This window comes from Protomyctophum bolini (assembly GCF_963924005.1).
Source record: "Protomyctophum bolini genome assembly, chromosome: 18".
Taxonomy (NCBI): Eukaryota; Metazoa; Chordata; class Actinopteri; order Myctophiformes; family Myctophidae; genus Protomyctophum; species Protomyctophum bolini.
Genome location: NC_137879.1, coordinates 8,348,286 through 8,372,839, shown reverse-complemented (window position 1 = coordinate 8,372,839; position 24,554 = coordinate 8,348,286). Strand labels below are relative to the sequence as shown.

The following is a 24,554-nucleotide window of genomic DNA, read 5'->3' as shown; positions in this document are numbered from 1 at the left end:
ACACACACACACACACACACACACACACACACACACACACAGACACACACACACACACACACACACACACACACACACACACACACACACACAAAACCTTTAATCGGATGCCAGGGTGTTATCAGTGTTTCCCTTTCTCTCTCACTTTATCACACACACACACACACACACACACACACATATGCGCAGTTGCGCACGCACGCGCACATGCACAGATAAATAATGAGTTTGTGAGCTGTGCACTTTATGTTGTGTTGTATTGTATGCTTGTTTTCTCTGCCGTCATGCTGTCACGCATGACTTCTTGTCTGCCACACACGACTGTTGAAGGATTCGTCACGAGGCCCAGGCTGTCTGTCAAGTCTGAGCCAAAAGGAGATTCCATCTGCCTCTCCCACCCTGTCTCTCTCTCTCTCTCTCTCTCTCTCTCTCTCCTCTCTCTCTCTCTCTCTCTCTCTCTCTCTCTCTCTCTCTCTCTCTCTCTCTCTGACTCTCTCTCTCTGACTCTCTCTCTCCCTCTCTCTTGCCGCAGCTCGTCTGCCTGACGGTCTTTCAGCTTCAGTATCCATCTCCATATCCATCGCTGCATGTCTGGTGGAAACCTTGTATGTCCAAAACGCTTATACTGTCCAGGAAATCAGGGTGGGGGAAAAAACATAAGAACACATGAAAGAGGCAGTCCCACACCTACTTAACCACTGTCACTTTCTCTTTCAAACAAATGAGCCCTCCTAACAAGCTCACGAGACACTTAAAAAGTTGAAACGCAGAGATATACGAGGTGTCCGTCCGACAGCGCAGACGGAGGCTATAGCAGTTAGCGGTACTTAGCGGACGCCATGCTGTGCCAGCCGGCCTCCTCAACCCAGGAGGGGTGAAGGTGTCCTGGGAGTGTTAGGGAAGGAAGGGTCCCTAATGGACCAGATGGCTGTTATACCGGCTAAAGCAATGCTGAGGATTTTATACTGTGAAGAGAGACCTGTTCAAACACCTCCCCCCCCCCCCCCACACACACACACACACCCACACTCCCCCCCCCCCCCACACACACACACACAACCCACACTCCCCCCCCCCCCCCCCACACACACACACACACACACACATAATCCTTTCGATGGCTTAATTGGATTGGCATGGCGTCCTTGTTACGTTTTAATGAGAAGGGGGAACTGTGACATCACATGGGGGACAACCGTACGTTTGGTTACACATGCAGGCTTGTGCTTTAGTTCATTCATTCATTCATTCTGGAGCTCTATTACCCTCTCTCTCTCTCTCTCTCTCTCTCTCCCTCTCTCTCTCTCTCTCTCTCTCTCTCTCTCTCTCTCTCTCTCTCTCTCTCTCTCTCCTCTCTCTCTCTCTCTCTCTCTCTCTCTCTCTCTCTCTCTCTCTCCCTCTCCCTCTCCCTCTCCCTCTCCCTCTCCCTCTCTCTCTCTCTCTCTCTCCCGGGAAACCCCAGTGTTCTGCTGTGAGCCTGGGGTACCTGCATGGTAATGAGCTGCGTCTCTCCACACACACACTGCTGCTGCTGTGAGTGCGCAAACGCGTGCATGCTGCGTTTGCGCACGTTTGACTCGGTGTAGGTGTGCGTGCTTTCATGTATATAGATAGAATCGTATCGGGAGCAAAAAAACGTGACATCGGGACATCCCTAGTTATAAGCTTACAACATATTTCCAGGTGAGGTGCCTTAAGTCGAATGACAAAAAAATGTAACGAAAAAAACGAGCTTTTTCATACCTCGTTGGCTCCCATCAGTTTCCTTTTCCCCTCCTGAAGGTGACATAACGCCGTCCCCTGCCTCATGACCGTGTGTGTGTGTGTGTGTGTGTGTATGTGCGTGTGTGTGTGCGTGTGCGTGTGCGTGTGCGCGCATGACAGCACTCACATACTCTACATTTTACCAGATTGCCTCGTGCTCGAAGCCTGACATTAACAAACACGTCTGTCCTGTTATCATCAGTGATGGAACCTGTAAAAAACATCACATAAAGTCCATAAGAATTGAGTGGTTCCAAAACCTTTTCATGTCAGGGACCCCACAGTGACACCAATCAGCCCGCGGACCCCCATTAGAAAGATATTGCCAGAGACCCCCATAAGGGAAGACTTTTATTTCGGTTCTAGCAGTGATTCTCATTCTCAACCTGTTTAATTTCAAGGACTCTCAGTTTGACACATGCATATTATATATACGATACGGACACCCCATTTAATGGCATTTCAATCTCTGGGACCCCCGATTTATATTGTGAATTAATGTCACAGACCCATAAGGGTCCATTTGGATCCAAACTACCATTTAGCTGCAGTCCCCGCCCGGACCCCCACTTTGGAACCACTGATGTATAACTAGGCCTGTAATCAAAATGTTACGATAGTCTTTATCAGTCTCTGTGTTATAATATGCTTCTATTTTTCATTTTTCTTCTCTGTTACCTTCATTTCGTTTTAGGTGCCGTTTTAACTGGTATGGTCTTTTATCTTGTTCTGCAAAGCAATTGTAACCTTGTTTTGGAAAAGCGCTATACAAATAGGTTCATTATCATTACGCCAACGCCAACACATCTTAGAGGCAAATGTATTGTTTAGTCTTTAGTCGCAAGTTAAGTTTGTAGGATTACATTATAAAAAAATGCACGTTAACAAATGAACCCCTAATTTATAAATAGCCATATCTGTAAGCTCGCCACGTGCTATATACAGTATCATGTATTTGAGTATATTTGTAATACTTTTACACTTGATACTTAACTAAAGAGAAGGTCTTAATACAAAAGTATAGATTTTCAGAAATGATTTAAAAGAGACACAGTGGTTTAGTGGTCTGGGACCACCAGTGGTCAACCAAATGGACCCTTTTTAAGAGAGCGTAACATTAAACCAAATGGACCCGATATACGGCCTCAATTGGTTTCATTTACGCTCAAGTAAAAAAAAAAATTAAACATCTGCATTACTTGGAGTCTACACAATTCGATAACATTATTTTTTATTTAATTTTATTCATTTGGTACCACATCAAGTGGCTGCATAATATTAATACAGCATGGAATCGTGAAAACAAAATCTCATCCAGCGACAAAAACACAATATTCTTTTGGTTTTATGTCTGAGAGGCTAAATAATAACTCTGTGAAATGGTGGTCCGTGTGGAGCTCAAAACACTGAATAAATAATGGACCTGGATATGAAAAAAGGTTTGAAAACCACTGCAGTACAGAGCAGAACGTACGTCCGTTAATGTAATGGTCTTCACCTCGCGTGCTCGTAGACTGATAGTGCACCGGTGCGCGCGCGGTGCACTGTGTGTGTGTGTGTGTGTGTGTGTGTTGTGTGTGTGTGTGTGAGTGTGTCGTTACTTATCACCCCGTCAGGCGCCATGCAGGCAACATCGCCTGCGGCTCCGTAACGTTTTGACCGCCGTTGGGGTTGAGAGCAATGCAAAGGGAGAGTTGAACCCTCTGGGGATAATGGTATTAACGTAATGGATAGCTCCCTTTGGCTCGAGCTGTGTGTGTGTGTGTGTGTGTGTGTGTGTGTGTGTGTGTGTGTGTGTGTGTGTGTGTGTGTGTGTGTGTTGTGTGTGTGTGTGTATATATACGTACTGTATTGTGGCCTGTGGATTAGAAGCTTTATGGTGTTCTCTTAGTGGAGTACTGTGCTGTGCAGTCGGGGGGATTTGCTTGTGTAAGCAGGCTGTTTGTCAGATGGATATAGACCAGTGCTGTGCAGAAGTCACTGGAGTCACTCTGCTCTCCTATTGATTTCATTACCTTAAAGTCAGGCCCCCGGGGACTTGTATTTGATGTCCTTGCATTATGGCGCGTGTGTGGTGTCTGGTGCACGCGCGTGTGTGCCTGTGTGCGTGTGAGTGTGTGTGTGTGTGTGTGTGTGTGTGTGTGTGTGTGTGCGCACACACGTTTGTGGAGGACAGCACTGGAGGTCGCAACCCTATTATTAGGATGCAGATGCCGGTGTGTGTTTCAGGATGTTTTGAACTTGAGGAGGTGGTGGTTAAGTGAGTTGACTGACATGCTTCGACGCGTGATGATGGAAACTTAAATCACTGTGTCCCCAAACACTGGTTGGCTCGAGGACAAATGTTTATTTTATTTTTAGTTTCCTACATGTTTAAGAAGTAGTGAAAATAGCAGCTTGTAGATCTGCTATTTTAACTATAGTTTGAGTCTCGGGAAGACGTTAATTTCTCTAAATTAAAAAGTTTGGGAAGCACTGATGAACACACTTGCATGACATGATGAGGTCATTTTGACCTATTTCTTTTTTTAGATGTTGAAGTTGATTATCTTTGCAGTTACATTCCGTGTTTTTTGGCAATTAAACTCTCCTTCATTGCATGAAATCCTCACGTTTTGTTCATAGTATATTCATATAATAATCGTATTACTCTCTGTCGGTATACGTTTTTCTGCCGTTTCTCAATTAGTGCCATAATTTGAATCTGCTGTGTGTTGCTGTGTGTAAAGTCTTGTTAATAAGAGCAGATGTGGTGCGACAGCTGTTGTAGCGTGCACGGCCCACGTGCACGTGCAGGCACAAGCATTAAACGGGGGGTGTTACATTACATCGGATCGAAAAAGCACATAATGGAGCCCACGGAAATAAAGTTAATTCATCCATTTGTTCGTTTGCAACTGAGAGAGGGTACAAATGTATACATTCTTAGTTCTTATACCCTCTCAGAGCTAAAGTAACCCTGGGTCCTCAGAGCGACTGTACACTTGACGAGTGCACATATATAGTGCACTAAATGTGTGCCACAGTAAAAGAAGAACTTTATTTATTTTGACCTGAATTCGACCCAAACGGGTCCCGACCCATCGTCTGGGAACCAGTGGGTTATAACGTAAATGAATGCACAGGGAACCTGTGTGTGTGTGTGTGTGCTTATGTGGGTGTGCATGTGACAGTCCCCTGTCTGTGGGGAGCAGAGAGCATGGAGGCCAGCCCTGTCCGTTCCACGCCTCATCCCTCCACTTTTATCGCTGCAATGAACCCTATTCCGTTACCATAGCAACTACCCTGTTTTTTTATTTTATTTTTCGTTTATTTTTTCCTCTTCCATAAGAGGGTTGGAAAATCAAATAAGAGAGACCCGATGGAAAAGTAGACTTTGGACGGGAAAGCAAAGAACATTGATTCTCCCGTACACGACTCTCTTCGGTTCTGGTCTCAGTGTGAGCAAACAAAACAACCTGAAGTACGATTCATACATGCATGCACGATATTATTGTCTCACAGTGACAATACAGCCGACCTGCAAGCTATATTTTGACGCGTGACACCGTCGTCGTGTGACGATGTATAAACCAGCCTTGACGAGCTGAGTAAGTATAAGTATAGCTCGGAGAGGCTTATTGTCTGTATCCGCCCAGGAACGTGGCTGTCTATCCCCGTTAATACTTTTACTTCCTGGGAGATGGAAGGCTGAGGTGGAGCGCCACACCTACCATCAGCTCCCATAGCACTTCTACCTGCTGAGGTGGAGCTCCACACCTACCATCAGCTCCCATAGCACTTATACCTGCTGAGGTGGAGCGCCACACCTACCATCAGCTCCCATAGCACTTCTACCTGCCGCACCCAAGCCGTGCTATACTCATACACATACACTGAGTATAGAGCGCTCTACTGTACGCATGCAGACAGATAAGAGGAACAGACACAGCTTAGTTATGTCTGTTGGGACCTTTATAAACAAGTACATAAAAAGCAAGGCTTTTTTGCACACCTACCTACAGGCGACAGGTGCGTATAGGTGAGGGTAAGGTGCCTCCGACGTAATGATAAAAGAACAAACACCCGCACACTGTCTTCAAATGCAGTGAACAGACTTTAATAGGGAAACATAGCAACGTCTCGTCCTATCAGGCTGTTCATCAGGCTATCTTTATGAGCATAAAGATAGCAGATAGACGTTGCCATTTCCCTATTAAAGGTTTTTTCAGTGTGCGGGTGTTCGTTCTTTTTTTCATAAACAACTACATCAAATAAACTCTTAAGAGTCACAAGAATAATGTAAAGAAAGCAAGGGGAACATAATAAATGGAAAGTTATTTAAATATTTACATTAAGTTGGAGTTTTATTTTTGTGTGTTTTGGCGATAGGGGTCCGTGTGAACAAACATTCACACGGACAGGCTCACATGACATGACTGACGCTGAATTAATTGCTTGTCAACACTTTTTCGAAACACATTACACTCATGACCGTGATCCATTGCAACTGTAAACTATGGGCCAGATAAAGATGGATAGATCACTTCAGAAGTAATGAGGCAGCGGGTTCACACACAACACACACAGACACATAGCTATGGGCACAGACAGACTTTAAGGAAGACAAATAATGATCTTCTGCGACTTGCCGTTATCAATCTCAGAACATTTAAAAATCACTCAACCACACACAGCAACAACAGGCTGTTTCTGTAGTCAGTTTATCCATACGTAGTACTTCAGCATATTACATATTATTCCTCCAGCAGTGGCACATTTCTACAATGCCACTTCATGATCTTTGTCATGTCGCCGGGCAGAAACCTTGTATCTCCACATTTCAGCTTTATTTGTGTGTTTGTTTGTTTGTTTTTCGTACATTAAAGCCATACTTTTGTTGTATGACACAAAAGTATAGCCGATCTACAAGCTCACAGCATGGTACATCACGACGGGTTGTGAGCTTGTAGAGCAGCTATTTATTTAGGTTGCGCTATCCGCTATAGCCCCTCCTATGTCCAGCTTTGAGGGTCAGTGTGAACACAAAAACACTGAAGACAAAAGTGAGGACACAAATTGTGATTGGCCAGAATGAGATGATGTATGATGATAAGAGCGCCCCCTCACTTCACACGGGTGTGATTTATTTTTAGTTGTTGCTATATTTAACTAATTTTGAAAGTGAAAGTTGTTGAGTGTGTGTGTGTGTGATTATTTCTTTCTTATAAATATTTAACTAAATTGAGTATTAGCAACAAGAGCTTGTGACATAAAGGGACAAGGACAGTCAGATACAGAGATCTCCATATATGGACATGCATATCATAACCAGATCGGTGGCGTGACGTACGGGTGTGAGGGCCGCATAGTGGCTCCAACTCTAGGCGTGATCGGGGGGGCCCACGTATAGCGGGGGCCAACGGAACCTCATAGTTTCCTGAAAAGTATAAGTGTTTTGTGGACATGCGTGAGCAGGTTTTCCGCGGCCTGACAGTTTCATATCAATCTGCAGCGCGAGGCTTCATGCTCGCTCTGAGCGCACATGATGAGGCAGAATCTTAGCGGAAATGAAAAGTGGTGATTAGAAGGCCCGGGTCCTCCGATCAATCATCCTCTTCTCCTCTCTACCAATGAGAGAGGGGTCCTCCGATCAATCATCCTCTCTCCTCTCTACCAATGAGAGAGGGGTCCAGATCAATCATCCTCTCTCCTCTCTACCAATGAGAGAGGGTTCCAGATCAATCATCCTCTCTCCTCTCTACCAATGAGAGAGGGGTCCAGATCAATCATCCTCTCTCCTCTCTACCAATGAGAGAGGGGTCCTCCGATCAATCATCCTCTCTCCTCTCTACCAATGAGAGAGGGGTCCAGATCAATCATCCTCTCTCTCTCTCTACCAATGAGAGAGGGGTCCAGATCAATCATCCTCTCTCCTCTCTACCAATGAGAGAGGGGTCCAGATCAGTCATCCTCTCTCCTCTCTACCAATGAGAGAGGGGTCCAGATCAATCATCCTCTCTCCTCTCTACCAATGAGAGAGGGGTCCAGATCAATCATCCTCTCTCCTCTCTACCAATGAGAGAGGGGTCCAGATCAATCATCCTCTCCTCTCTACCAATGAGAGAGGGGTCCAGATCAATCATCCTCTCTCTCTCTACCAATGAGAGAGGGGTCCAGATCAATCATCCTCTCTCTCTCTACCAATGAGAGAGGGGTCCAGATCAATCATCCTCTCCTCTCTACCAATGAGAGAGGGGTCCAGATCAATCATCCTCTCTCCTCTCTACCAATGAGAGAGGGGTCCAGATCAATCATCCTCTCTCCTCTCTACCAATGAGAGAGGGGTCCAGATCAATCATCCTCTCTCTCTCTACCAATGAGAGAGGGGTCCAGATCAATCATCCTCTCTCCTCTCTACCAATGAGAGAGGGGTCCAGATCAATCATCCTCTCTCTCTCTCTACCAATGAGAGAGGGGTCCAGATCAATCATCCTCTCTCCTCTCCACCAATGAGAGAGGGGTCCAGATCAATCATCCTCTCTCCTCTCTACCAATGAGAGAGGGGTCCAGATCAATCATCCTCTCTATAGCTCCGTCTCCCCATCGTTCGTCTCACTTTCCGCGGCCACGGTCAGGCATAAATTGATGTTTGCTCTCATACGGCGGACGGATGCCCCCCCCCCTCCTCCCCCCCATAAACAAAGCATTGTTCTCTCCCTGTCTTTAATTAACCCATTTTTGGCGGGAACCCCTTTTGGTGTTTTTAAGCAGTAATGTTATACTTTAGCTATTGAAAAATAGCAGATGTACAAGATCATAGCATCTATGATCTGTGCCTCAAATCTTTGAATATATATTATTACAGAGTGAACATTTTAACTCAAATCTTTGCTTCTGGGGAGGTCCCTGGAACAACATATTTTCAGATGGGCGGGCGGAGGCATATTACATAACATTTCTGGGGTCCTTGACCTAGGTATTTCAGAAAACTGTCATGTAAGACATTTTTAAAAATGTTGACGTCAGGCCTAAATGGGTTAAGCCAGTGGGGACGGACGTGGCGATCTGGAGCTCCTGAACATGTCCGTCCCCCTCGTCCCCCCCGTCCCCCCGTCCCCCCCCAGAGGAGATCAGCTGGGAAACGGAGAGATGGAGGGGCCTGAGAATGATGACCGACATGGTTTTCTCCCTCTCTCCCCCATCAGTCTATTATTGGGTTCAGGCTGTAGATATGCGAAGATAAAAGTTGCTGGCTCATTTAAAAAAAGGATTGGGGCTATACGTAGAAATAAACGATACGTACGTACGTAGGTAGTTCAGCTTATGATGAGATGACTTATTTTTCAATCCTGAGCCAATAATTTGATGACCAGGTCATCGGTCAATAGGAGACTCAGTATATAGGAGACGTTTTTGATGAGCGCCGGGTCAGCAAATCTCTGTGAATTCAACGCTGTCGTGCTGTATTACGTATAGTTGAAAGAAAATGAGGTGAAATTGGGTGAACTGCTCCTTTAACAGAGGTCACAGTGTGCCATGCTATCAGGGATGTGGGGAGGAACTTGCATAAAGCAAAAGAAGCCACCGGGCCCTGCATGCATGCATGCAAAAAAGAAAACAGAAAAGCCACAAAGCCCTGGAGTTATATAGAAAATGCTAATGTGATACTGAGACAGCATGAGTACAGTACTGTGGGCCGGCCTGGCAGAGATAACTCTGCACACAAACAATGAGATCTTCATTTATATTCTCCGTTGGCTTCTCCTCGGCACGCAGGGGGAGCGGAGAGGAGAGGAGAGGAGAGGAGAGGAGAGGAGAGGAGAGGAGAGGAGAGGAGAGGAGAGGAGAGGAGAGGAGAGGAGAGGAGAGGAGAGGAGAGGAGAGGAGAGGAGAGGAGAGGAGAGGAGAGGAGGCACGCAGGGGGAGAGGAGAGGACGGCCGTTTCAGCTGAGTTTCAAAAAGGAAAGAGGGGGAAAAAAACGTGAGATAAATTTCAAAACGAATGAAAGGCGAAAATGACGCTAGGGTTCTTCCCTCCCCCCCCTGCCAAGAGAGTGGTACCGCGCCCATTGTGTCGAGATCCGAAAGAGAAATGTGACGTTTACCCCCCGAGACCCAAACTAGTGAAAATAGCAGATAATGATATACATGGTCACAACGAGTGGCGACTGTGGCTCAGGAGGTAGAGCAGGTGGTCCACTGATCCATGGGTCGGCGGTTCGAATCCCGGCTCCTCCTGTCTACATGTCGAAGTGTCCTTGGGCAAGACACTGAACCCCAAATTGCTCTCGATGTGCTGGTTGGTATACCTTGCATGGCTTCTGCCGCCATCTGTGTATGAATGTGTGAATGTAATGCACATGCACAATATTTTTTTATGAAAAATGTCGGAATAGTTTGTAATTCATGAAAAGTTGTGATGTCCGTTTTGAAAAATCTTATAGATATATATTTTTAAATGTAGGCCTAGTAAACAGAACAAAGGAGATATTAAAGGTCCCCACACACTGAGCGCGTTTTTTCGGATTTCTTGCGACGTTTCTCCATCGATTTTCCTAAAAACGTGGCCGGTGTGCAACCACCTTTACAGACCCACTGGGGAAACGGTGTCGTGTAGAGAAACAAAAAACAACGGAGGCTCACCTGCCATGGAGCGGCCACAGTCTGTGTGGAGAAAGAAAGAAAGGAAGGAAGGAATGTGAGCACAACATACCACAGCGTGCCAGCCTCTCTGCCCTGACGGGGCTGAGTATACTTGGCACGGCGGCCAACGGCTTTCAGCAGCATTGTTGTCCAGTTGGCCGCTGGCGCCAACCTGGGGCCGCGGCCAACAAGGTGTCAGACAGACACACACACACACACACACACACACACACACACAGGTCAGCCAAGGGGATGAGGATAGAGGACATGTTTAGAGAGGGCCAACTTTGGAAAAGCCTATTTGCAGCCGTCACAGGTGTCTGGTTGGGATGCGACGTGGTGTCGTCGCGTCGGGCTGTCTACACACGTAACACAGCCGTGCTTCAGCACACACTGAACACTGAACACATAATACGGTTGTATCATAGGTGGTATTATACCAGAGGAACAGAACAAATACTACATACCGGTGGTGGTATCAGAGGTTGTATTCCAGAATAATACATAGTACCAATGGACCTGGTGGTATCAGAGATGGTATACTGTATACCAGAGGTCTACTCCTGCTTTGTCTCTCTCGTGAAAAAGTGAATGAATGAATTGATCAGAATCAGCTATTATTGTCACATCAAGTAAAAAGGTGGGTGGGTTTTTGGGCATAGTTCCTATTAATGAAAGGAAAGAGGAGAGAGATGTGGGGGGGGGGGTGGTGGGTAAGGAGATCAAGGCAGGAAAGAAAGACATGTTGAGTGATTTTATCACAAAATAGTAAGTAAAGGGTTTGAGACATTAAGCTTGTTCCACATACGGCACATGGATGGATGAATGCATTTATTTGGTGATGACAAGAAGAGCACACTGGCACTTCCAAAACATAATTTATATCAGATAAAACATCACAGAGGATAGAGGGGTTCCCCAATCAAAAGTAGATATAGAATCACAATCCTTTTTGTGTCGACCCGGGCCCGTCCCAGAAAGTGAAACAACACGCTTGTGATTCTCTCCAAGAAGCACTTTTGCACACTCTACACACCAGTGGTTTTCAATCAGTGGTCACCAGCTAATTGATGGAGAGTTGGTAACCAAATGGACCCTTATTAGATCGTTAACTCTTGAGAGCGTAAAATGATTATCATTATACTCTCAAGAGTTACATTATTGTTACACATCTGCGTTACTTAATTCACAAGAAGTCTAGACAATAAGAGAATGTTGAAGGATTGTTATTCTGATCACGTACGTTTGCCTGTTATCTCTCCTAACGGTACCACATATAGAGCATATGGACTTGTTATGGACCTGTTATCTCTCCTAACGGTACCACATATATATGGACTTGTTATGGACCTGTTATCTCTCCTAACGGTACCACATATAGAGCATATGGACTTGTTATGGACCTGTTATCTCTCCTAACGGTACCACATATAGAGCATATGGACTTGTTATGGACCTGTTATCTCTCCTAACGGTACCACATATAGAGCATATGGACTTGTTATGGACCTGTTATCTCTCCTAATGGTACCACATATACAGCATATGGACTTGTTATGGACCTGTTATCTCTCCTAATGGTACCACATATACAGCATATGGACTTGTTATGGACCTGTTATCTCTCCTAACGGTACCACATATACAGCATATGGACTTGTTATGGACCTGTTATCTCTCCTAACGGTACCACATATAGAGCATATGGACTTGTTATGGACCTGTTATCTCTCCTAATGGTACCACATATACAGCATATGGACCTGTTATGGACCTGTTATCTCTCCTAATGGTACCACATATACAGCATATGGACTTGTGGACCAAATCTTATCCAACGATAACAAAATATTAACGAGGCTCAATTTAGGCTTCAAATCAATCTAATGATGGCCCGTCGTGCCTCCGTGGCTCAAATGGCGAATAAATAATATGAATATTAATATGAAAAGGGTTGAAAACCACTGCTCTAACAGTACAGTACAACATCAAAGCGTTTCTGCGCTTATGTTGTTGTTTATGCAATATGCAGGGAATCCCATCGAGACGAGGTGTTTATTAAAACCCAGTTAAACAAGTTTCCCCCGCTGACAAACATTTTGCTACTTGCTATTCGATGTTAAAATTATAGTTATTAAAGTTATAATTGTTATTACAGCGGTGTTCGCTGACTCACAGAGGAGGTTTGGCCCAAACTCCATGGGTGATTTGTACTGGAAATAGACCATCTACTATAATAACAATAATAATAATAATGGATTTTATTTATAACGCACTTTATATTCGTGAGAATCTCAAAGTGCTACAGAAAAATGAATACACGCCAAAGAAAACACACCATTAAAAACATCTAATAGAACAGGAACATTTAAAACATAAGGGCAAGGCTATGAAAATGCTTTGGTAAAAAAGGAACGTTTTTAGTCCTCTCTTAAAAGTGTCTGTGACTGTGGGGCTCTCAGGTGGGCGGGGAGAGCGTTCCACAGTTCGGGGGCGACCTATATACTGTAGCTCACGACCTCAAACCTACTGTACCAAGTCCTGAGGCAGATTCTACAAATGCCATATACTGTAAATCAGTTGTTGCCACATTGATATAGATTTGACCATGGTACCCCTATCTGAAAATGTGTTGTGTGTGCCAGGGAGGGACCCCCATGAAGAGAACATTTGTGTTAAAAGAAAAAACACCTTTTGAGAGGTTTAAAACCACTGTTCTAAACAAAGAAATCTAAAGTAAAAGGACACAGATGCTTTCCTGGGTTTAGGAGGTATATATATATATATATATACCGTAAATAGCCAATCAAGCTACTCGCGTTTTTACGCGTGCGTGTGCACGTGTGTGCGTGTGCGCGTATGTGCGTAGGTCACTAGGTGTGTGTGTGTGCGTGCGTAGGTCACTAGCGGTGTGCGTGTGTGAGTCAGAGGATGGGGGATTACTTGGGAGTTATAAGGAGCCTGATGATGACTTGAGGGAAGCAGCTTTGCTGAACCCTGCAGTTCTGCAGCGTTGCATGCTGCTGTTATCTCTGGCCCGAGGTCAGGGTGTCAAACGCTCTGTGGTGGTGGGTGATGGTTCCATTTGTTTGTCCATTAGTACCACTCAGCCCTCCATACAGAGCTATACTCCTCCTATCATTAAAATGGTCCTTTTGGTTCCCTGGGGGAGGAGGACCTCCTCTGGAACCTCCTCGATGACACGGTCCCCGGCCCACACTTTGAGAACCTCTCATTACGAATGCAGGATCAGTCTGTCGTCTGTCGCCCTCTCTTCCGCGGTGACGCATCCATCCGCTGCTCTTTCTCCTGTTAAACGTTAATAACCGCACATCAAAAGGTCTTTATTATCCGTCTCCGTGAGTGATCCTCAGTCCATGTTTTCTGCCGTGGTGAGCACATCAGCACAGAGAAGAAGACGGCCCCGGGCAGAATCCATCACGTCTTATTTAATGTAACCATAATGGATCTGCCTTCCATTATGATGACCCCGTGGTGGCCAGAAGCAGTGATTACAGATGTGCTCCCGGCACTTATGGATCACTCATCGGCTCTGGAGGATGCAATACGCCATGTGAATGAGTCAGTATAGGGCTGAGACATTGGCCCTCACAGTACTGCTGTATGGGGCTGAGACATTAGCCCTCACAGTGGAGTCAGTACTGCTGTATGAGGCTGAGACATGGACCCTCACAGGGGAGTCAGTACTGCTGTATGGGGCTGAGACATTAGCCCTCACAGTGGAGTCAGTACTGCTGTATGGGGCTGAGACATTGGCCCTCACAGGGGAGTCAGTACTGCTGTATGGGGCTGAGACATTGGCCCTCACAGGGGAGTCAGTACTGCTGTATGAGGCTGAGACATTGGCCCTCACAGGGGAGTCAGTACTGCTGTATGGGGCTGAGACATTGGCCCTCACAGGGGAGTCAGTACTGCTGTTTTACTCTAATGACATGCCCATAACATTGATAAATTATGAATTGATTATTTTATGAATCAAAGGTTTTATAGTTTATTATATCAATTCGTTGGATATACTGCTGCAGCCCTGTTGCCGGCCGCATTGGGCTGAGCCACTAACGGTGACGCACACTGTTGGCCCTGTGCTTTACAGCTGGCCGGGAGGACTTGATTGAATGTTTATAGACAGGCTTGAGGGCAGCAAGCAGCCTATACTTTAAGGCTGTGAAGAGAAGAGGGGGGACTCTTTAACTCGCAGCAATGGAGTCCTCCTCTCTGGCATGGAGTCCCACAGAGCTGGGGCTCGCTGCCTGTGAAGTTGACTCCGAAAGAAGCTTGTCTTCCGGGGGGTTCCGCTCCACTCCGCTCGCTGCAGAGATGGAAGGGAAATAACAGGGCAGATACACTCTAGTCGCTGCAGTGACAGACACTAATAACTGGGCCACTTGTGCTTAGTCCCCCCCGTCCCCGTCCCCCCACACGCTCCACTTATCAACGCAGCGCTCGCCTCTCATGCCACTCACGTATATATATCCCCGGATCCGTCAAATTAGAGCCCAAATGAAGAAGGATGGGGCTCGTCATACGCCTGCTGTAACCCCGCCAAAATACACTTGCACGCCGCACGTGCACGCACGCACACACACACATTTGCATGCATGAACTGTTCTACTCTGTTAAGCAGTGGTTCTTACAGTGGGTATCCTATCCGGGGACCTTGAGTAGATTCTAGGGGGTCCCCCGCTAAATTATATATAGGTAATAGCGTCAAAATCAGTTTAACCACCTTAACCTTTATATTATAAGCAATTTGAAAATAGCCGATCTATACAGCGTGATGCTTTGTGAACTTATAGATGCTAATTTCTAAATATTTTTAATAGATTGTGGGTCTCTGCATGGCATAAACTAGTGATGCACCGAATATTCGGCCGCAGAAAATATTCGGCAGAAAACGGCTAAAAATGCATTTTCGGCCTATTCGGTTTCGGCCCGAATAGGCAGAAAATATATCACCGAATAGTGTATGCAATTAATGCATTCAAAAGAGCTGAATAAATGTTTTATGGACCCATAATAGTGATTGTTATTTAAGTAAAGTTTTGCCATAACCATTTATTTTGCCATAAATCAGGTGGCTTTAAGGTACGGCCATGACAGCAATGGTAGGAAAAAAGATATATAATATATATCATATTCGGTATTCGGTTTTCGGCCAAACGTTTCCTATATTCGGTATTCGGTTTCGGCCAAGAATTTCCATTTCGGTGCATCCCTAGCATAAACCTAATAATGCACATCAATTCGGTGGTCCTTGATGTGAAAATGTTCACGATTCAGTGGCTGTAAAAGACATCCAACACGGAAACCATTTACCCTCATACTCTCTCTCTCTCTCTCTCTCTCTCTCTCTCCTCTCTCTCTCTCTCTCTCTATCTCTCTGTCTCTCTCTCTATCTCTCTGTCTCTCTGTCTCTCTCTCTCTCTGTGTGTCTCTCTCTCTCTCTCTGTCTCTCTCTCTCTCTCTCTCTCTCTCTCTCTGACGCCTGTAATCTATCTAGTATCAAGTAATTGCGTCCTTTGTTAGCCCATTAGCAAAATCAGAAATTACCATAATCATATCATCGACAGTCACGTATCGCCCACACACACACACACACACACACACACACACACACACAACACAGCGCTTCCCTGCTGAAGTGCCCTCTAATTGGGCTTGGTTCTTTCAGCAGACGCATACACTCGATGCTAGTCGTGCTACAGGGCAGTGTGTACCCCCCCCCTCCCCCCCACTGCGTTTCCTCAACACATGAAAGGACCGCCTGCATCTTCTCAGAATGTCAATGAGCTCTATTGTCACATCACAGGGTTTCTCTTCTTTACAGGTGTGAATAAGTATAGTGGACTTTATTGTGTTGTTGTTGTCGTCGTGCTCGGTCCATTATTGTGTGGTCTTGCTGACAAGCGAGAGGATGGAGATGATAGAGAGAGGACAGAGATGATAGAGAGAGGTAGAAGAAAAGGTAGAATAATTAGTTTTTGCCACCATCCGTGAGTCCACTTTAAGAGAAGGATTGTGTTCGCCCGCCCTCACCCAACAATGTTTACAAAGTCACACATTTGATCCAAACTTTGCGCGGCAGAAGCTCTCTAAAATTCCAAATTCATGGAGGCTTGAAAATCCTGAGGTAGACGGCGGTGGTCAGATTTTACGTCCAGATGTTAGGGCCGTGGCCATGGCAACCGGGATCAATGTTAATTAACCCAATCCAAGCCAAGGAACGACAGGTTACGTTTTAAGCACTATAACCCCCTGTGCCTGCAGGACGTAATTTTGCATTTTGCGTCTTTTTTTTCTTTTTTTTTACAATAGAAACGCTGGCACCTGGTCTGCGTTTCTATTGTAATGTACTGGCATGGATTGTGTACGAACATGTACGTATAGATGGCAGATAACGTCCCATAGCTGGGGAGGGTACGAGTATATGTGTACCTGGTGTAAAATCAGTTAAAGTGCATTTCAAACTGGACCAGTTGGTGGCATCAAGGAACAGCTAAAACATGCACAGGGTTCTCTCTCTCTCTCTCTCTCTGCAACCGGAATGGAAATCACCACCATGTCGATACGACGGAGCCCCCGAGCCACATTCTAGGTTTTTTATTCTGCTGAGCAACACAAGCGTTGAGGACGAGGTAAAGCCCTTGTGCCCCGCGCTTATGGTTCTGCAGATAAAGCGCTGCGACATCATGCAACATGAATAACCCATTCTGGGCGGGAACCCTTTTTGGTGTTAGCATCATGTCGTGCTTTATATAGCTATTGAAAAATAGCAGATCTACAAGCTCATAGCGCGCCACCGAGTGGCGCGCTACGAGCTTGTAGGTCTGCTATTTTTTGAAAAGTCGAAGAACGGCTGACATAGAAACATAGCTTTTTCAGAAAACTGTCGGGATGTAGAAGACATTTTTAGAATCTGATCTCAGGTCAGAATGGAAAACTGTCAGGATGTAGAAGACATTTTTAAGAATCTGATCTCAGGTCAGAATGGGATAATTTACCACTTGGCGTCGGTGATTGTGTCGCAGCGCAGCAAGGTGTTGTGCATGATTGAAGAGATGTAACCCTGTGCTGTATTTACATTCCCTTCAGCGGGGTGACGGTACTGTACTGCACACGGCCCGCGCATACTGTAACTACGAGCTATAAGCACGAGGAGGGGGGAGTCAGAGGAGAGACCTGGAGAGGCTCTTCCAGTCAAACACAATGCCCTTAATGTTGAAATTAAAACAATGTCTTCTAAATGCTGACAGTTTTCTGAGAAACCCTATGTTTCTATGTCAGTGGTGCTCAATATTTCATGTCAAGGTCCCCAAATATCATATGTATTTGAGCACCGACATCGATCTAAGTATATGTTGTTCCAGGGACCTCCCAGAAGCAAAAATGTTATTGAAAATGTTCGCTCTGTAATAATATATATTAAAAGATTTGCGCCACATTTTCACGATAAAAAGAAATAGCAGACCTACAAGCTCATAGCGCGGCACTCGGTGCCACGCTATGATCTTGGCACCGCCTATACGTCACCGTAATCCCCGTACCCCCTCTCCGACCCTGACAAACTCCACCCCGCCATTTCATATACCACCTTGAATCTGTATAGCGAGTTTGGATGGGAATCTGATACTATTCTCCTGTCAACCAAAAAAAAACACTCACAAACAGACACGCAAACGTTATATTTCACAGCCTACTATAGTATGGCTGACTGTTAGGAGATACTGTAGGTGTTTTAGGGGTGAAGGCAGACAGGCTGTCTGTCTGTCTATCTGTCTGTCTGTGTACATAGAGGCTCCCGTGCGTTCAGCATGGATACGGTTAGACGGTAAACCTCATCTCTTCATTGATGGGCTGCGCGTGATGAGCAGTCGCGAGGTGAAAATTGCGTGCACAGAATGAAACGCATGCGATCCTCGAGGGAGAGACTGTGTGGGGGCTGTCGTGACCGTATATATGATTGCTACAACAAGACGGTACATGTTTTTAATCTGGCACTCCATCTCTCTGTCGTGTGTTCTGTTTCCATGTTCTCATAATAAGTGCCTTGACAGACTTTATTATCAACACCCTCAATGGTTCGTGTCTCGCTTTTTCAAGCACGCACGACACGACACACGCACACACACACACACACACACACACACACACACACACACACACACACACACATGTATGGTTTCATGGGGGGGGAGGGTAGGCACTAGGTTAAGTTCATAAGCTTACGTAGGATTCATGATGACTTTTTCATGTTTTGATGTGTGGTGCAAACCACTTCATTAAGTGACTGTGTGTGTGTGTGTGTGTGTGTGTGTGTGTGTGTGTGTGTGCGTGTGTGTGTGTGTGTGTGTGGGTGCCTGCCTGGCTGGCTGCCTGGGTATGTGTAAGCACGAAAACAGCACGGTTGTTTTTCACCACCTGTGCGCAACCTAACACACACACAGACACACATGCACATATTAACTGTATATATATGGTGATTTCAGGTGTGCCAGTACAGTACAGTACAGTACAGTAGAGGGTACAGTAGAGGGACCCCCACACGGTAACTCTGTCATTTCTCAACCGGTTGCGTTCCTGAGGGTCTGGAACTTACAGTTCAACTTTACATTACGCTCTCAAGAGTTAAATTAGGATAATTGTATTATTCTGATCAACGTTTGCCTGTTATCTCTCCTAATGGTACCCAACATCAATACAGCAGGGGACGACAAAATCTTATCCAACGATAACAAAATATTCTAAAGTTTTGGGTCTGAACCAGACCACTCATCAATGGTGGTCCGAGGCTCAGATGCAGAATATTATACGGGCCTTTGTAGAAAATTCCCAGTAGCTTAATTTCTTTTTTTTTTAAATATATGTTTATTGGTAGTAGTTTTCAACAGTGTAGTACAGTTTGAACATACCATTTTTTTTTCTCCCTCACCCCATCCCTCCCCCCACAGTTATCGTCATCATTAAACAATATAAAAAATAACAATTGAGTACAGACATACAAAAACAACCATGTATATTTGACATATAATATGAACAGTAGGAAACAAAAAGAATAATTTAAGCACAGATAACAAAAACAATATAAATAACAAAAAAATAAATAAAATAAAACAAAACAAATACAATTTTGAGTTGGGTTAGCTTAATTTATTTGCCTTATTTTGTACAGGACTATTTTGGGCAACCTCTAGTCATTCTTTAGGACCCAGTTTCCAACTCCAGTTCAGGCAGTTGTTGGGGCACTCCCTAATGCAACAGGACCCCAGTTTTGTGACTGTGCAGTTCTAAAATGCAGCTGCACAGACAAAACCTGACCAACAGAATGCGTTCTTGAGGAAGTAAGGCAATAATTTGTGTATAAAGTACAATATAAATTCATGTTGTAACAGTTCATTGTGAAAGATGTCATCTATATGTTGCTTAAAAAGTTCGTTTTTGGCATTAATTAATATCATGCTAAATTCTGTGGCTAAGCTAACAGGAACTACATGATACAGTAGATAGATAGATTTCTTTATTTTGTGTCATGCACCAAAGGCGCCCAGCCCACATGGACTTACAGATTTGTTTTGTTGATATTCCTTTTTATTTTATTTATTTTTTCCACAAACAAAACATTCTGCCTTATTTCCCACGCCCTGCATAAAAAGTCTGCCAAAGCAAAAATACCGTTCCTAAAACAAAATTCCAGTTTTTCATAGTCCTCCAACCAGAAAAAGTCAGCACAGATTGTTGTCATTTTACAAAATAATATATGTCTTAATTCTTCATATAATGGGCAGTAAAACAAAAAATGAATTTCATTTTCAATTTCTTTTAAATCACACACTAGACAGACTCTGTCCTCCTCAGGAGTACCAATGAATCTACCCTAGCTACATTGTGGCTATTAGCATCTTAAGCTATCCTTCTGCTTTCTTTTAATGTCTCACAGTGAGCAAACGTGTTAACATGCTTATTTCCATTAGTTCATGAGGCTTTGAGCTAATTAAGCTTTAATAGCAAAAGCACTATTTACCATAAGCATGTACTTTGTGCAGTGTTCACTTGATAACTTGACAGTAATTTCATGTACTTTGTATGTGGTTCATAGTGTGTGCTAAATTAACATGTTTCCTATTCATTTACACACCAATTTAGTAGAGAACCAGCTGTACTCATTTGTCATTAATTTCCTAATAGTCCCATGTATTTTCTGTCACTGTATTGCAGATACCATTCATTCATTCACTGAGTCATTCATTCATTTCACCATCCATGTCTGTCAATCAACTAAACTCAACTTCATATAAAACCATAAATGCCAAAACTGTGTCAACCTTCTTCATGCTCTCTGACTGGAGCCCCGTGGGGTGGGCATAGCATCAACCCCCCCTAAGTTTAAACACGCCTACATTAGGCTACTAATATTTTACATTCCATATTTAGTTTTATATTCCGCTCTCAAGAGTAAAATTAGGATAATTGTATTATTCTGATCAACGTTTGCCTGTTATCTCTCCTGATGGTACCAACATCAATACAGCAGAATATTATACAATGGGCCTTGATATGTAAAAGGTTGGAAACCACTCGTCTAACTCGTTCAAGGTCCACTAGAAAACCTCTGGAAAGGCCTTCACAGCCGCCCACCTATACCTGACCTCTTGACCTGGCTGCCGTGGTCATGAAGTGGTCAGATGGGTGAGCATGTTCTGCTGCCGTGTTGAGCGTCTGTGTGTATTGTGTCGTGCACGGAGCTGATTCCATGCGTGTCTTGTGTCGTGCACGGACCTAATTCCATGTGTGTGTGTCTTGTTGTGTCTGTGCAGGGCAGCTTCGTGGCCAGCATGACGGCCACCCTGAGGCAGATGGACGACTACCATTACGGTCACCTGATCGCCACCTTCGGCAAGATGAGGACCGACGTGGTGGTGAGTAGAGTTCACCCCCTGCTGCACGCACGCACGCACGCACACACACACACACACACATCGCCACAGAGGCCTTCCTGTCCATCTCTCTAGACGCATGGCGCTCGCCTCAGAGGCGAATTATGCCCGTCCAGCGCGAGCAGATAACGATAACATTTTTCATTTCGGGGTGGAAATTGAATCTTAACCCATTTTGACCTGAGATCAGATCTAAAAATGTCTTCTACATCCTGACAGTTTTCTGAAAAAGCTATGTTTCTATGTCAGTGGTTCTTCGATTTTTCAAAAATAGCAGACCTACAAGCTCGTAGCGCACCACTCGGTGGCGAGCTATGAGCTTGTAGATCTGCTATTTTTCAATAGCTAAAGCATAACATGATGCTAACACCAAAAAGGGGTTCCCGCCCAGATTTGGTTAATTGGGTTGATCCATAATTGCCATGTTGTTCCCGTCAGACAGGACAACCGGGGGGGGTGTAGTGTAGTGATATCCAGCGTATTGGACCATATATCGCAGCTTGATATTGAGTTTCTGTTGGAGAGAACAGGGTAATTTGCAGCGTGCTGTTGATGATTAGCCCGTGTGGGCGGGCGGCGGTGGAGAGGGTCCTCGCGAAGGGATCCTAGTTAGCCCCGCGGCCAACACGGTGTGTGTGTGTGTGTGTGTGTGTGTGTGTGTGTGTGTGTGGGAGGGAAGAGGGACACAACATCTGATTGATGTTTTTATTTTTCTGAATAATTCTGCCCCTCTAGTGCCGGCTCTCTCTCCACTATCCGCTCGTGTCGTTATCAGCATAAATGTTGTTGCTCGCCCCGGACTGGTGAGAGAGAGAGAGAGAGGGAAATCCCTCTGTTTGTGTTTAAGCCATTTAGACCAGATTCATACAAAATGTCTTCTACAAAAATCATGATGGTTTTCTGAAAAACCTCTGCTTCTATCATGTCAGTGGTTCTCAAACTATTTCCTGTCAAGGACCCCCAGAATTATATATGTAATTGGCTGCCGACCCCCATCTGAAAATACAGTATGTTGTTCCAGGGACCCCCCCCCCAGAAGCAACGATATGAGTTAAAAAATGTTTGATATATATATATATATTCAAAGATTTGCGCCACATTTTCACAAATTAAAAAAATAGCAGATCTACAAGCTTGTCGATCTTTTCTTTTTCCAAGGGTAGTAGCTGAGCACAAGTGCTCATTTTACGCCCTGCAAATAGAGACACACAGACATTAAAACCTGGGAGCTGACCATGCAGTACAACCACAGTCTTAGGGCCGATTCATACTCCGCTGTTTCGGCGCTGTAGTGCCGAAATGATTTCGGCTCGTCAGAAATCTTCAGTAGCACCGAAGAGCCGACTTTAGGACGGTAGCCCCCCCCCCCCGAACCTCAAATGACGTCACATTGTAGGCTCTACAGCACCGAACCGACTTTTATTCGGCTCTAAAATAGGAGTATGAATCGGCCCTTATACTGTTGGCCACTAAGCAGCTGCACTGGAACAGTTGGGGGTTTGGTGCCTTGCTCAGGGGCACTTCAGCGGTGTTGATGAGTGATGACAATCACTTCCCCACCCAGGGGGGGGGGGATCGAACCGGCAACCTTTCTGCAACAAGGGTGCTTCTCTAACCCTTAGGCCACCTATTTCTTTTCAACATCTAAAGTTTAAGAATAACGGTGACACAGATGCGTTCCCATCCTAAACGGTTTAAACCTGTGCTAAATGGCTGTGCCGTAGCCCTAGTTGGCTGAACTCCAGTATGATTGCTGCTGCTTACAGTGATCTGCATGCAGTGCTTCACCCAAACGGTGTGCTGAGACACCAGGTGTGCTTTGGGGATTCATTTGTTTGTTTATTTAATTTCTTTCTTATAGGCATATGGCCAATGTTTTGACCAGTTTTTGTAGTATAGCTTGTTGATTACTTTTGACACGGTGATGGTCTTATTTTTTTAATTAGAATTCCTTAAATTTTGTCTTTAGAAATGCCCTGGGCTACAGGTATACACTTGTACTGTGTGTTGGTTTGCTTACTATTGAGTGAGAAAACCATGCTGCACCCGGGGACCCCCCCAAAAATAAAATAAATCAGAGATTCAGAATCACTGCCTTATCTCAGTGGTTCTCAAGGTGGGGTACAAATGGAACCAAATGGACCCATTAAATGGGGGTCTGTAGCCTAATGTTTTGAAATTAAAATGTTGAAAATCACTGCTAGAACCATATACAAAATGGTGGTCCTTAGCACATCAAATGGGGGGGTCTGTGGGCTAATAAGTGTCCATTTGGGGGTCCTTGACATGAAAGAGTTTGAGACCCACTGGTCTTATCTGGTCTGAACCATCAGCAGCAGTTCTCAGAGAGAGAGAGAGAACCATCTTATTAAGCAGTGTATTTACGGGCCCTGCCTGTCTCTGACTGGGAGCCATGCCTGGTTGCCTTAGTAGGGCAGGCAGGCAATCGCTGTGATGAAGACCGCCTTTTTCACAGATTTATCGTCGCTGGAAGTTGGCATGAGTTTTTATTTATTTATTTTAGAACTGGCCGGAGCCCAAAGAACTTTCCCTTGCTTATGTATGGTCTTGCAGTCCCGTCCCCCCACCACCAAACAGCCCTGTTATCTGAGAGGAGGGGTGGGGGGGGTCCTGAAGTCAAACGAAACGGTCTATGGCAGCAGTGTTATGTAGGCCAGAGGTTCTCAACGTTTTTGGCTGTGTAGTGTGGGGAGTCGGGACCCCCGAAAATGCTTTGGCCATGTCTCGCGACTCCCGCCCCGTCCCCCCTCCACACCCCCAACACAAACTGACTGCAAAAATAACCTTAATAATAGAATATATATATCATAAATGAATGAATGCTGAAACCAGAAACTTTAAAATGGAAAAAGTTTTCCATTTTCCAGCCATTTAGTTGCATTTAAAAAAAATCAATCAATAAATAAATTGATGTATAGGCCACAGTGTTTGCATGTCGGGTATAGAGTGTCGCAGTCCCGCCCCCCCTCGAGAGACCTCGAGAGGTTCATTTTCCTCATAGACTTTTCAGAATGTATTTATTTAAAGACCTTTTAAGCCTCGTTCAAAGCCAACTCTTGTCGTGACAAATCATGACAACAAACAAATAAAAATTGGACTGAACAAATAATTAGAAAGAAGAAGAAAACGGCAACTTTTTCTGTTGTTTTTCTTCTTTGTAATTATTTGTTTGGTCCAAAATATTGTGTTTGT

At 44.8% G+C, this 24,554-nt stretch overlaps 1 protein-coding gene across 1 annotated transcript in view; it reads left to right on the top strand.

Annotated features, from left to right (window-relative positions):
- dock1 (dedicator of cytokinesis 1) overlaps positions 1-24,554 on the top strand; it is a 458,484-nt gene that overhangs the window by 279,324 nt on the left and 154,606 nt on the right. Inside the window, 1 exon segment of the mRNA XM_080789704.1 lies at positions 21,222-21,323. Coding sequence (XP_080645830.1) covers positions 21,222-21,323 — 102 coding nt within the window.